The 15,166-nt window shown below is 36.2% G+C and overlaps 1 protein-coding gene across 2 annotated transcripts in view; it reads right to left on the bottom strand.

Annotated features, from left to right (window-relative positions):
* The window catches only part of CAPRIN2 (caprin family member 2), a 45,702-nt gene that overhangs the window by 19,761 nt on the left and 10,775 nt on the right, over nucleotides 1-15,166 (bottom strand). For both annotated transcript variants that reach the window (XM_039247679.1, XM_039247680.1), the window contains 6 exons: nucleotides 12,372-12,458; nucleotides 8,035-8,273; nucleotides 6,682-6,764; nucleotides 4,370-4,537; nucleotides 3,068-3,111; nucleotides 1,517-2,191 (listed from right to left, as the gene is read on the bottom strand). In XM_039247679.1, coding sequence (XP_039103610.1) covers nucleotides 1,517-2,191; nucleotides 3,068-3,111; nucleotides 4,370-4,537; nucleotides 6,682-6,764; nucleotides 8,035-8,273; nucleotides 12,372-12,458 — 1,296 coding nt within the window. The remainder of the gene's footprint in view (nucleotides 1-1,516; nucleotides 2,192-3,067; nucleotides 3,112-4,369; nucleotides 4,538-6,681; nucleotides 6,765-8,034; nucleotides 8,274-12,371; nucleotides 12,459-15,166) is intronic.

The following is a 15,166-nucleotide window of genomic DNA, read 5'->3' on the forward strand; positions in this document are numbered from 1 at the left end:
ACAGGGTCAGAAGCTAAAATTGATATTAGCACTTGAAAAGAGGAAGAAAGGCAAGCAAAAGGAGACAAGTAACTTTAAAGTTCTCTTCCCATAAGGCAAAACTGAGGTAGGGGCAGTTTATTTATAAAAAGCAAAGCTTTGATTTCTCCAAGCAAATGTTTTTCACACTGTTAGGGGACCAAAGATTTGTCAGAGAGCCTCTAGCTAAAATAGAAGTACAGGGAACAGTACTAGACAGAGACGAAAAACACTGGGAAGATAGGTTCACATTTATTAGCAAACGAGGTAGTAACAAGTTTGTATTTAAATAGGAGTAGATAACTTGTAATTTAATAAACTTAATAGGAGTGTATCCAAGCTATATTCATTATAAGCCTTTCTATCTTCCTGAAATAGGTTATCATTAACAGAATGAGGTCTTCTATTTGCACTAAATCTCACACTCCAAACCTAGTTACAGAATATTTAAAGTCTATAGTTTCCACCTCCAGAAAATTCTCATTCTGAAACAGAAATAGAGAACTAATTCAGATCCTACCCCACCTCCTGGAATATCTGCAACCACCATATACCTTCTTCAAGGAAAACAGGCTAATCTGAGTGATTACAAAGAGCTAAAGAAACTCAAGAGAATAAGGAAAATGTAACTTCTGTCAGAAAAAGTCATCCATGTGCCAGAGGGAAGATGATAAATGACACAGAGTAAAACAAGCCCCTCATCTTGTGACATGCATTTACATTTCTCACATGTTCATACTATGGCCTTGTCTGAGCTATTCATTACTTTCGTGTCATATCATTAAAATTTTGGCATTCAAAGAATATTTTCTTTTTTTTTTTTAAATGTTTTATTTATTTCTAGGAGAGAGAGAGAGAGAGACAGCGTGAGCAGGGGAGGGTCAGAGAGAGAGGGAGATACAGACTCTGAAATAGGTCTGGCAGTCAGCACAGAGCCCGACACGGGGCTCGAACCCACCAACCGCGAGATCATGACCTAAGCGAAAGTCGGACGCTTAACCGACTAAGCCACCCAGGCGCCCCTCAAACAATATTTTCTAGCTGGAAATTTCACCTCAGCTTAGGCTTAAAGCACAGACTACGTCTACTTCCAATTTCAAGGGGAAAACCAACTATGTATTAAAGAGTTCACATACTTTATGCATAAATATAACATGGATTTCAGAGATTCTTTTTTTTTTTTTAATGTTTTCTTTTTTTATTTATTTCTAGGAGAGAGAATCAGCGTGAGCAGGGGAGGGTCAGAGAGAGAGGGAGTCACAGACTGAAACAGGCTCCAGGCTCTGAGCTGGCAGTCAGCACAGAGCCCGACGCGGGGCTCGAACCCACGAACCGCGAGATCATGACCCGAGCGAAAGTCGGAAAGTTGGACGCTTAACCGACTAAGCCACCCAGGCGCCCCCAGAGATTCTTTTTAAGAGGACTAAAAAGTTATGGTTACCACCAGTCCTTACTTATGCCTACGGTGACTAGAGCAGACTGATAAAAACAAACTCACATCTTTGGGTTCAGTATTAAACTTCCTGGGCGGTAGCTGGTCATTTGGTATGAGGCTTGCTGGGGCCATCCCCCAAGACTTTGGAGCCATCTGTGATTGTGGTGTTAAAGGGCGTTTTTGACTCTCAACATTATTTTCCCAGGATTTTGGAGTCTCTGGTTGTCTTGAATCCTGGTCTTCACACATGGGAGTGGTCCATGACTTGGTGATGTCCTGTTCATTCTGCACAGAAGGTGTCCAAGACTTTGGAGATTGCTTCTTTGGATCCTGTTCTTTCTGCAGCTGAACTGGCCAAGGCTTTGGTGTCTCCTGCTTCTTCTGTTCTTCTTGAGTATATCCTGCTTTGGATTTAGGAGTTTCTTGCTTCCACTGGCTAGGAGCTGGCTTAGGTTTAGAGACATCCTGCTTCTTCTGCTCTTCCTGCAGAGTAGACCTGAGTTTTGGATCTTGTTTCCTCTGCTCTAAGGAAATTGCAGGTTTTGATACCTCCTGGTGCTTAACAGAAGGCTCCCAGGACTTGAAGGATTCCTGTTTCTTCTCCTGACCATCGGGTTCAGTAAGCATATCCCAACATTTAGGGAGATTTGGTTTTCTAGCATAACCTGCTTCCCAAGATTGCTCTTCATCTTGTTTGCTTGAATAATCTACTTCTGTCATGTAACGTCTGTTAAGAAACTAGACCAGAGGAAAATATGTGCTTGAGTCACAAGATTTATAAAAGACCTTGAGAGACCTTGAGGGGAACACTGAACTCTATTAGTATTCCTATGTCCATTGGTCTGAGTCACTGTACTAACAGGAAATTTCTTATCCTACTTGAAAAGGCCATCCTATTTTTTATCCATTCCTTTTCCCTAAATTAACAGAAATACAACCTTTGATACCTCAGTGTATCCTTGACCCACCTAAAACTGGTAAGAACTGCACATCACTCTGCCACATTTGCTTGATTCAGGATCTTTGACCAAGGTTATTCTGCCTCTGCCAGCCTAAGGCTACTCTACCACCCGACTCCCTAAAATGCTAATGCAGAGGATATAGTTCAACTACACACATTTACACTATTTAACCTTAAGCCTTATGTTTCCTGAATTAGCAGCCTTTTCTTTATTTCTGTTATCAATCATACTGTGACTTTGACTCTTCCATTTTTTTCAGCTTCCATGAATTTCAATGTCACTTCAAAGAGAGAATACTCTATTACCAACATGAGTAAATTCTAATGACAGCAAAATCCTACCCATCTTTAAAGGCCCAAGCACAGTAGCTAACACTTGAGCAGTTATTGTGCACCAGGTGATTTAGAATTTAACTCCTTTCACCTTTTATCCTCACAAGAACATAAGGCAGGCATTACTATTATCCCCATTTTATACAGGAGGAGAGCAGACACAGCTGGGCTAGACATTGTAACCAAAGTCATTAAGCTCATAAGCTGCAAAACTAGGATTCAAGTTTATGAAATCTAGTTCCAAAGGGTCAGCTCCTAAATGCAACACTATACAGAAGTCTCAAAAAACAAAATCAAAAAATTACCTTTCAGAAACTCACCTCTTGTGGTTGTATCTCTGGCTGTGCAAGTTCCATAAGAGACTCTGAAAAGATAAAAGGAGTTTAAAAAAAATACATTTTTAGACTGATTTCAACTATAATTCATTCTAGTAACATATTTGAGGAAAAAAAAGAAAAGGGACAGTACAATGAAATATATTCATGGCAGGAGTAATTCTCACTATTCCTTGTTGGTCAAAAGCATGTGGCTTGAGACTAGCTGAAGCTACTAGTTATCCTTATATGACACATTTCTAAAATCAAGTTGCAGTTAAAAACTGCTGAAAATAAGGCTATCTCCTCTTATGCACAAATACAGCTTCTTTCAAGTTGAAATTATACCTCCAGTCCCATGGGGTAAAAATTAGTCATGTCAGCTTGAAACAAAGGCCTTAAAGGCCTCCTATAAGCCAGTTTAAGGTTGGAAGGTGGTAAGGGAAAGGAAACACTAAAGCATTAGACTAAGTGTTAAGAACTAATAGAAAGTAGACATAAGAAATGACTTGAATCATGTTAGTAGTGGCTACTGGAACTCTGCCTACTCTACCCCCATAGAAGTGATATTTTTTTAATAAATTGAGCCTCAACAGACAGGAGCAAAAGTGCCATTCACTCAAAATACTTCTTCCCTTAAGAAAGGTGGAATTTTGATAAGTATATTTACTGATTTTGGCAAATATTTTCCAAATGTTAACCTTAGATTATTGACATTCTCCTCCTACTACCATATTGGGTTCTACTATAAACATTTTAAGCAACCATTTAAAATGGAATTATCCTACTATCAATTTAGCAAAGAGGTTCATTCAAATTCCGTAAAGGCCTCATTTGAGCAATGTATTCTCTTGTGACAAAGAATAACCTTATGCTTCTGTTAAGGTTCCCTCTGTAAATCACAGTAATACAGCCCAGAGACATACTCTAAACCTAAGCTTATCCTGCCGCAAATAAAGATTTCATGCATGTAGAAATTAATAATTTTTTTTTTAATTTTTAATGTTTTATTTATTTCTGAGAGAGAAAGGCAGCATGAGCAGGGGAGGGTCAGAGAGAGAGGGAGATACAGAATCAGAAGCAGACTCCAGGCTCTGAGCTAGCTGTCAACACAGAGCCCGACGCAGGGCTCGAACCCACGAACCGTGAGATCATGACCTGAGCCGAAGTCGGACGCTTAACCGACTGAGCCACCCAGGCGCCCCAAAATTAACAAATTAAAATAAGGCAATCCTTTTACAATGAGTTTACTCATTTTGTGTATTAAAAATGCAACCACTGTAAAGAATTTCTGAGATCACAACAAACCTGACTCTTTGACAGATTCAGTTTTCAAAAATTGTTTTTTCTTCTCTGATTTTATTAGCATTTCTTCCTCCAATGGGACTTCTTTCTCCTTAGCATTTTTTGGGACTGGGATACTTTCAAAATAGCCTGAGTTCAGCAATTTAGACAGCAGATCTTTCATGTGTTTGTCTAAGAAAGAGTAAGACTTAGTTATCACATAACCTAACAGTTCATGGAAAATTATTTGGAATAAAAATCCTAATATGATTTTATCCTAGTTACAGTATGTCAATATCCCACCTTGGGGGGATTCAAAGAACTGGTCAGTACCATGAACAGTAAATGTGCAAGCCATCTTTCTGTCATGCTGAATCAATATAAATTTTAAAGATGAGAATCACATCTCTGGGCCTCCATTTCCACCATTTGAAAAATGGCTAAAATCAGAGGCCCTAATCAAAGGCTATATGTTACAAAAGCACACATCTGTTCCCTGAACTGACAGAAAAGCCATTTCTTCCATCTGTCCCAAAGACATCACAACTAGCAATTACTCTACCTTCCAAGTAATTAAGGCTTTATAGAAGTAAAAGTTTCTCAAACACAACCATTAAAAAACCCTATCTTGGACAACCTCTAAAGGGTTTTTAAACTCCAAAATCTCACGATAAAGATTTTACTCGTGAATTATGCTGTGACTCCTAGCACATCACTATTTGATGAACAAGAAAAATCTTAAAATGATGTTAAAGTAGCTGCACCATAAACAGAGCTAAAGTCCATTTCATTTTTAATTTCCCTTAAAAACATAATTCCCAAATTATGTTTGGGTGCCCATACTTAATCTGGGTCTATTATTCTTTTCATAGGAGTACTAGGACAGATTTTTAATTTTTTTTTAATGTTTACTTATTTTTGAGAGAGGCAGAGCACAAGTGGGGGAAGGGCAGAGAGAGAGGGAGACACAGAAACTGAAGGAGGCTCGGTTGCAGGCCTCGAACTTACAAGCCGTGAGATCATGACCTAAGATGAAGTCAGACACTTAACCAATTGAGCCAACCATCTGCCCTGTTTTGTTTCTTCAAATAAACTTTGAAGTATAATTTACAAACAACAAAGTTCAGTCATTTCAAGTGTACAGTTTTAGCAGATACACTGTCATGTTACTTCTACCAGGACCATAACATAAAACATTTTCATCAAAAGTTCTCTCATATCCCTTTTATATCAATCCCCTCTCCCCACTCCCTGGCAACCACTGACCTGCTATCATTCTAGTTATGTCTTTTCTAAAATTCCATACAAATGGGATCATACAGTAAGTATCCATTTTTTGGTCTGGCTTCTTTCACTCAGCATAATTATTTTGAGATTCATCCATGTTGTTGCATTTATCAACAGTTCATTCCTTTTTTATTCCTGAGTAGATTCTATTGTATGGACATATCACATTTTGTTTATCAATTATCAGTTGATGTACATCTAGATTGTTTTCAGTTTGGGGCTATCATGAATGAAGCTGGTATGAACATTCATGTCAAGTACTTATGTGACTGTATGTTTACAATTCTCTTGGGTACTGGCAGTGCAATTGCTTGGTCATTTAGTAAGTGTACACGTGTAAGAAACTGCCAAACTATATCCCAAAGTTATTTGTATCATTTTGTATTCTAACCAAGAAAAAACTTCTATAATTTAAACTTGAAAGGACTTAGAAAGTTTGAGATTGTTATACTACATACTTAGATATTTTTAAAAAGGAAGAATCACCAGTAACAAAAGTGTTTACCAGCTTCTAGTGTTTTCATTATCCTAAGGTATTACACAAAACTATGCACTTCATGTTCATCAGTACCTGGTCATTTGGCCAAAGTCTATTTAGAAAGTCAAAAAGACTCTTTCTCTTTCTCTCCATATCATTTCCAGATTGATAGACAACAATGCTTTGATAGACTACGTAGCCAAGCCATTCATATTTTCTTAGATCCGATAAATAACAATTGTGTGAACAGAACAGGTATGGTACTACTATGCAGAGAACTGAACCCCAAAATGGTCAAGCCAGTGTTGAAGCCAGCACCAGTCTTTAGCTCTTATTCCTAAATCATCGTGACTTGCCACTTAAAAACTCCCTAGATTCCATCCAGTGAGTACAATTATACAGTAGCTGCTTTTAACCGAACTAAACAGAGATCATTCTCCCAATGAATATAGTATTGCCAGACATGTAAGTTCTAATGAACTGACTCAGTTTTGGCCCTCAATATCATACTAAACTTCTAAACATAAAGTCTAGTATTTACTGCATTAAGTCCAGAGTAGAGAAAACTCACATGTTGTTCCTACCACTGCTTTTTCACTACCTTCCAAAAGGTCCCAAAAGTACAAGGATGACTGCTCCATCTGGTCTTCAACACTGACAAGGAAAAGCAGCAGCAGAACAAAATAGCTTTAGAGGTACATACATATATCCACAGGGAGCAGCACAACTTATACAGCAGAACTGGTCAGCAGGACATTCAATGTTAATCTTGTCTTTTTACTCTCTCAAAAAGTTAAAATTTCATAAAAGATGACTAAATGCCCATTTATGCATTTCAAATATAAGCATTTTCTCTTAAAACAACTAAAATATTGTACCAAACAGAACTATTAAGAAATCGACCAAAAAGAGTTTAAGGCTGTCAATGCAGTGTCATCAATTATCAAGTATATGTCCTAGAAGAAACAGCAGTGGAATGGCAATATTAAAAGCTGCATTTGACTGTAAAGAGAGCAGCTTATTTTTCAAATCATGTTTCACTTACACATATTAAAGTAAGGTACATACATTCCTTAAATCCATCAAAGTGAAGAGAAGGAAACAACCAAATAGGTGATGATGATGGACTACACTATCAGAATGGGAATCAAAGAAAAAATACATATGGCTATATAGAGGTAATTAAGAGTATTATTAGTTTTTTTCCTGATACAGGGCAGATTTCCGGTAACAGTTGAAATCTGACTCTGCTTTAGCACGGCCAAAGACACAACATTGGAAGGACTTGTATCTAACAAAGCAGAAGCACAGAGACCTTTTCATTTGCTGATGTCCTCCATCAAAGCAAAAACAGCAAACAGATAACTATTGGGGGAAAAACTGGGTAGCCTCAATTTGCTGGTTTTGTATTTTAAATCATCAGATTTGTTTCTCAGTATTTATTCACAGTATAAGAAGAGCACCAAATAATTCTCAGGTTGAAAGTTTAATGATGCTGTTCAAGTTAAATTTTATTAACCTCCATTTAAGTGTAGCAGTAGTAAGAAGACAAAGACTCTCAGGTAATACAATAGCCTGAGACAATGACAAAAAAAACCCCTTTAAGTATATACATAAAATTAATACTTATATAGGGGCAAAACTTGATGAGACATCATTTTGAAAATCAACGTTACAATAAAAAAAAGCACATTAATGAAATCATTTAAATTGATTTTCCTTCTAGACAGCCTATCAACTCTATCACAGTCTGGTCTGGCCAACATTTCCCATGGTGAATCACATTAATATTTTCTTAATTATTATATATGTATATTTGTGTGTGTGTGTGTGTGTGTGTGTAAATACTACAAATATATAAAACTAAAAAACTAGGCTAAAATGTTATATGTTCTCTTTCAGGAAAATATTTTCTTTGGCTTACCTCAGACTTTCATTTCTTTCAGGGCAGGTCAGTTTTGAAAATTTAATGAGGTAGTCAAGTTCTTTTAAAGGCAAATACACTGCACCATTCAAGCCCCCTTTGAAATCCTTCTGTACGTGTTCCTGTGTCAAGTTCTGTAATACATACTGAACTTGAAGTATAGTACGAAGTTTTTTCTTCTCAGCCTCGAGCTTTAGCATGTGCTCCCTTCTCTGGGCCTTCTTCTGCGCTTTAAGTAGCTGTTAAAAAAAAATGCTAATTAAAGTTGACAACTCTCTACCACCTCATATTAGGAATTCATAGTGCACAAAAATCTAAAGCCAAAAAGTTGAGATTAGATGATAAATCTTATATATGTATTTGTGTGTACATATATGATAAACCATATATATTTATATATATACACACACACATATATAAACACTATGAAATTGACAGGTTCATTTAACCCCTTTTCTTTTTCAGTTGAGGAAGGGACTGAGTAATAAACTAGTATGTCTCAGGTAACCAAAGCTGAGAAAGTCAAAATATAGGACTCTCAACTCCAGGCTATATCTAGTACCTTGGATATCACCATGATTAGAAATAAGTACCTATCACTGAAGCACACATTAGTCCCAAATTTTAACTTTTCCATATTTATGTATATAAGCCTTTTCAGGACAAAGATTTTAAGAAAATGCTCCAGTTAAGGTTTGAAGTTTTTCTTTTTTTAAAGTTTTTATTCCAGGGGAAGAATATTTAAACTAAAAAGGTCCATTTTCAACCAACCAAAGAATACTGGCTAAAGCACAAGGAATTGAAAACCAAACAGAAATAAAATGTCTTATAAATGTAATGCTAAAAGACATACACAGCAAATAGTTGTGAGGTTTTTTTAAGTAAAACTAAGAGATATTTTCCTAATAGTTTGTCAGTCTGGATGGAGCTGCATTTTTCAATATTTAGCTGACAAAATATACAGATAGTTAGCAAAACATAAATTTCCCCTAAATAACATGTGTGTAGATTGAGCAGCCTGAGTCTACTCTAGAGCTCAGAACTATAATACCTTAAAGTCTGATGTAACACATGGGTCCCAGAAGTGGATTCCCATTTATAAAATACCAATCAATAAAAACACCATCTACTTCCAGTAAGAAACCTAAAAGGTCTTTTCTCCCCATAGTTGTTTTCCTGATTGCAATGTTTCCATCACACTGGACATTTTCCAAGTATGAAGATTAAGAGAACAAAACAAAAACTTAAAAGATTTTTCCTACATGCAAATGAAAGCACTTTGATATACCATCATATTGAAGACTCTGCAAAAGACATGTTCATAAATCCTAATAGATTGAGATGGGAGGGAATCTCCAGTAAAGATTCATTATGGCACTATGAACTCCTTTCTAGGAGGTATGAAGGTCACTTAACAAATTTAATTTGTGCTACTATCAGGGACAAGAGACCATAGGTGAAGGTAAAATTTTGAGAATGAGAAATGGACTGCTTGGAGCTTATGGGGACAAGGATATTTTCAGGACGGCAAAGGCTCAGAATAACTTTTACCAAGACCTCAGTATGGACTTACACCAGTAACATTTACCAAAACTACAGTATTCTCAGTTTGAAGAGGAAGGAGAATAGAGGTGGCAATTCTAGCTCTCCAAGACAGTGGGATTCTCTTGGACAGTTTCATGATGGTACAGGGAAAAGCAACCAACACTGAGGGCATCTTCAAGTTTATATCCCAGGATTACCTCAGATCTCTCTTTAGCTATTCCCAAGGCTGGATTGAGTGTTCTTATGGACTTAAGACACACTGAACTTCCCCTATCAAAGTACCTACCACATTAAAAGATTATCTTTTTATTTATCTGCATCCCCATAGGTTTCAGCTTTGTGATGACTGTATCTCTGTTGTTTACTAACATATCACTAATGACCAGAATAAAGCCTGACATATGACTAGACCTCAAATATTTGTTGAATCAATCAAGTATCAAGTAAGAAAGTACACTGTCTCTAGATCAAAATCAGAAAATTATTTCTCCTTATTTATATAGAAACTAAGAAATCAGGTTACATTTTCTTCTGTTCTTCCAGTTGAGGACTGGTTTGTAAACCAGCAGAAGATATAGGTACCTGGGTGGCTCAGTCAGTTAAACATCTGACTTCAGCTCAGGTCATGATCTCACAGTTCATGAATTCAAGCCCTGCTTTGGGTAAGTTCAAGCCCCACTTCTCTCTCTCTCCCTCTCTCTCTGTGTATCACTCACTTGCACCCACTCTCTCTCTCTCTCTCTCAAAAAAAAACAAAAACAAAACAAAAAAAAAAAAAAACAGGCAGAAGACATGAAGTCAACCACTATCTACAAATCACATTGAATAATAAAATTTTCTGATCCCTGTGTTAGAATGATAAATCCCCACCAAGGGACAGAGCTTATGTCAGGAAGACAAAGAGAGGTATAACTGGGATGAACAGAAAGGCTTCCAATTTTAGTTTGAAAGGAAAGAAAATGCTACACACTATAAAACTGACTCTTATAAAACAGGTTTGACAAAAGAAAGGCTTTAGTAAAAGGAAAGTCAAGAAATCACTAGGCTGGAAGGTATTTGGCAAGCACCTTCAGGGTCTTTATTCATTAAGGCATGTTCCAAACTATCTTAACATCTCACCTAAAATGAAAGTAAATCCACAGTACAAATTAGAAAAAATAACCTCGTGGATAGCAACAAAATGTGGTGAACTGGTAACTACCTCCCGGCAACAGCAGTGGAAGAGCACGTAAAACTGACAGATACTATATCCTTGTATAAAGAACAGTTTTTAGAGGCAAAGAGTAATTAGGATCCTACCCTCACTCTACCTCTTACTGGCTATATGATTTTGAACAAGTTCCTCTTGTTCTGAGCATCGGATTCCTTATCTGTAAAATGGGGCATATACATCTATTTCCCAGATTGCTATAAAAATCAAGTGGACTTACAGAAGTAGCTGGCACATAGAAGGGGTTTTAAAAAAGATTTCAATCTAAAAAGAATAAAAAAATAAAACATACTTTGAAAAAATAAACACCTGAATGAAAAAACAAACTATCAAATAACTTTGAGTAAATAGGGTTAATAGAAAATTTTAAGTATTATAGAAGTGTACTTCCAAACAGCCAACCAGAAAGACATGAACTATCTTTTTATAGTAAAGTGAGTCAAAACTAAATAAATGTAACAAATGGGGGAGTGATTAATCATAAGAAAAAAATCAATTTAGAAGTATCTAAAATAGCCTAGAAATACTTAATAACTGTGGAATTCACAGAAAGTACTAAAATTAAGTGATAAATGAGTAACCATGAGTTAAAATATGCTATGGTTGACAAAAAGAGCTAATATCATCTTAGAGTTGTATCAACAGAATTATCTAGAAAGCAGAAGGTAATGGCTCTATAGTAGGTTATCTTAGATTTACACACTACCTTTTAAGAGTTAATTAAGTCAAACATCCAGAGAGAGCAACGATGTTATAAAAAGATGCTGGATGTCTTCAGCCTAGAAATGATGTGTTGGGTTTGTTTGTTGTTTGTTTGTTTTTTGGAAGTTTTTGATGCCAGAAAATGGAGAAGAGAATTTCAGTTCACCACACAAGAAGAAAATATCCAAAAAGTTGAAGAGACTATTTTATGAAGCATGCTCCCCATCCCAGAAATGAATTTACAAAAATATTTCTTAATTGTTAAAAGATGATCTTTAAAGGGCCTTCTAATACAATTCTAAAACAGAGAAGAATATATTAGTGAAGGCTTAAGGCTGCATATTAATTACTGACTAAATCTGTCAGAAACAAAAGTTTGGATTGCCAACAGAGACCCTAACAAGCTGTGATACCAGATTTAACTCTATTTAACATGAATCACAAATCTTCCTGGTAATAACTGTCATGGTCTCAAGAACAAGAATCTACCAATTCTGTCCCTTTATATGTTAAATAATGCTAACCTTACAAACCTGTGTTATACACATTTACAAGCCTATATTCTAAAATCTCTTTTGTAAAATGTATCCATCAAAATAGCTTTTATTCCCCTTCTCAATAATTTCTAAAACTCCACAGTGAATACACATCGGACAATGCTTTCTTCACAGTGTCTCATATTCAGATGCCATTTGTGCTCTCTTGAGACTCCGGAAATCTGAAAACACTAGTTCTTCAATAGTTATTGTCAACCCCTTACCCTCAATAAAATATCAGCAGGAATAAGATGGAGGTAACTGAAAACCATTAATGAACGCTAATATTTTCTTCAAAATCCACGGTTAAGTGTTTTCAGGAATAACAAAGAAAAGATACTCACATCTTGGCTCAGTCCAGAAAAGGTTTTCTGAAGTTCCTTGGCAAATTCTAAGTTATGTAATACTTCTTCATATTTCTCCACCGCTTCCTACCAAATAGGATAAGAAAACATCAATTCTGTTAACTACTTAATACAAATATGTCAAAAATAAGTGATCCTATGAAAAGAGTAGAGAAGACTTAAGACTTTATGAACTAGCCATATTCAAAAAAGTAGGGAGAGAGCATTTTTAGACATTATATAAAGTTAAATTTTAAGATTCCATTTTTATGCTACAACTCTGAGCCATAATAACAGACCTAACTATAAAGTGTAAGGTCAGAGAGACCTGTGGTGTTTGTTTTTTTTTAATGTTTATTTTTGAGAGAGAGAGAGAATGAGAGCAGGAAAGGGTCAGAGAGGGAGAAACAGAATCAGAAGCAGGCTCCAGGCTCTGAGCTGTCATCACAGAGTCTGACGCAGGGCTTAATGCCATGAGATCATGACCTGAGCTAAAGCTGGATGCTTAACCAACTAAGCCACCCAGGCACCCCAGACCTGTAGTTTTTAAGAGCAATGAGCCAATAGGATTCCTCTGTCAATATCCATTCACTACTCAAATATAGTATACAAGTAACAGAATGAGGATCACACAGATAAATAAGCAACTTTAGGAAATTTGTACTATGGTAGAAGAGACTTGTAAACAATTACCTATAACAGACAAAATAAAGTATAACAAAAATATTGTAACTTTTTTTAATGTTTATTTATTTTTGAGGGGGGAGCAGAGGGAGGGAGGAAGGGACAGAGAGAGAGGAAGACACAGAATCCAAAGCAGTCTCCAGGCTCTGATCTGTCAGCACAGAGCCCGATGTGGGACTCAAACCCAAGAGCAGCAAGTTCATAACCTGAGCCAAAGTGACTCTCAACAGCCTAAGCCACCCAGGTTCTCCCATATTGTAACTTTTTTTAAGTAGGTTCCATGCCCAACACAGGGCTTGAACTCATGACCCTAAGATCAAGACCTGAATTGATTGAGCCACCCAGGAACTCCCAAAATACTGTAAATTTAAGGGGCAAATTTTCTTAAGATTTCATAGATAAACAAAGTTTATCTAGGAAAGGCATAGATTTTTTTAATGAGACTTTAAATGGAAAAACAAAGGACTAATATGAAACAGAACAAGATGGGAAACTTGTCCAACCACATAAAGATATACAGTATTTTAAAGTCTCCATATTTAAAGTAATACAGGGGCGCCTGGGTGACTCAGTCGGTTAAGCATCCGACTTCAGCTCAGGTCATGATCTCACGGTTCGTGGATTCAAGACCCGCATCGGGCTCTGTGCTGACAACTAGCTCAGAGCCTGGAGCCTCCTTCAGATTCTATGTCTCCCTCTCTCTCTGACCCTCCCCTGCTCATGCTGTCTCTCTCTCTCTCTAAAAAATAAATATTTAAAAAAAAAACATAATACAGTATCCCACTTCTAGGTATCTACCCAAAAGAAATGAAAACATATATCCCTATAAGGACTTACATGCAAATTTGTATAGCAGCATATTCATTATGGCCCCAAATAAAAACAATCCAAATATCCAGCAACTGCTAAATAGATATACAAAATGTGGTATAACCATTCAAAGTAATACTCATCAGCAATAAAAAGGAATGAGTTAATGATATACACCACACCAAGGATGAACCTCAAAAACATAAATCATTACACAAATAAACCATATGGGAAAGACTATCTTATGTGACTTATCCAGAAAAGACAAACTTATAGAGATAGAAAGCAAATAAGCACACAAAAAGGAAGTTGGAAGGGTTACAGAAATGTTGGAAAACTAGATCGTCAAGGAAGCTGCATAACTCTACAAATTTACTATAAAGCATTGTCTTATATACTTAGAACGGGTTAATTTTATGATCTGAATATGGTACTTAAACTGTTTTAAAACAGTCTGATACGCTAAGTCTTTACAAAGGTATAGAGTATACCTATATACTATCATGTAACTACATATTACCAGTATTAGCATAAATTAGTACAATAATTTTGGAAAAGTTTGGCATTTTTACCTACGAAGTTAACTATGGGCATACTCTACAGTCCCTGACAGATAATTCTTCAGGTATACCCTGAAAAATTTCATACTTGTGTCTCAATAACACATATAAGATTGTTCAGAGTAGAACATCATCTACTTACAAACTACTACTAAGTAGAGAAAAGCAAATAAAATATAACTACTTTCATTAATATAAAAATCCTAAACATAGTGAGTGAAAAAGACAAACTGCAGAACACACAGTATGAAAACATTATAAGGTACAAAAAAGCAACTCTAACAGATTTAAGGGCAACAAACAAGTGCTATTAAAATAAAACAAAGAAATGGCAGTGGGGAGTTCAGAGTCAGGTTATAGTAAACAGAAAGTACTGGAAAGGAGCCTTGGTGGTGTTGGTAATGTATTATTAGAGTTGAGTGGTGGATTCTGATGCTTGCTTTATTATACAATATAACCGAGAAGCGACACTTTGTGGAACCATATTATTTCATAATAAAAAAAAGCAAATAGGTTTTCAAACCTTGCACAGATAACATAATGATAGTATACAGCCCTCAGAGGTATATACAACCAGAAGGGAATAACCCCTCACATTTACTCCCAAATGGTATTAACTTTAATTCAAGAAAAGCAGCATCAAATGGTAACTACCTTAACTTCCCATCATCCAATGTGATTCCATCCTTTCTTCCTCCCTCCCTTTTTTTGCTTCCTGGAGGAAATCTCCTTCTACCTGTG

This window comes from Hyaena hyaena, unplaced genomic scaffold, assembly GCF_003009895.1.
Source record: "Hyaena hyaena isolate Hyena2069 unplaced genomic scaffold, ASM300989v1 scaffold_303, whole genome shotgun sequence".
Taxonomy (NCBI): domain Eukaryota; kingdom Metazoa; phylum Chordata; class Mammalia; order Carnivora; family Hyaenidae; genus Hyaena; species Hyaena hyaena.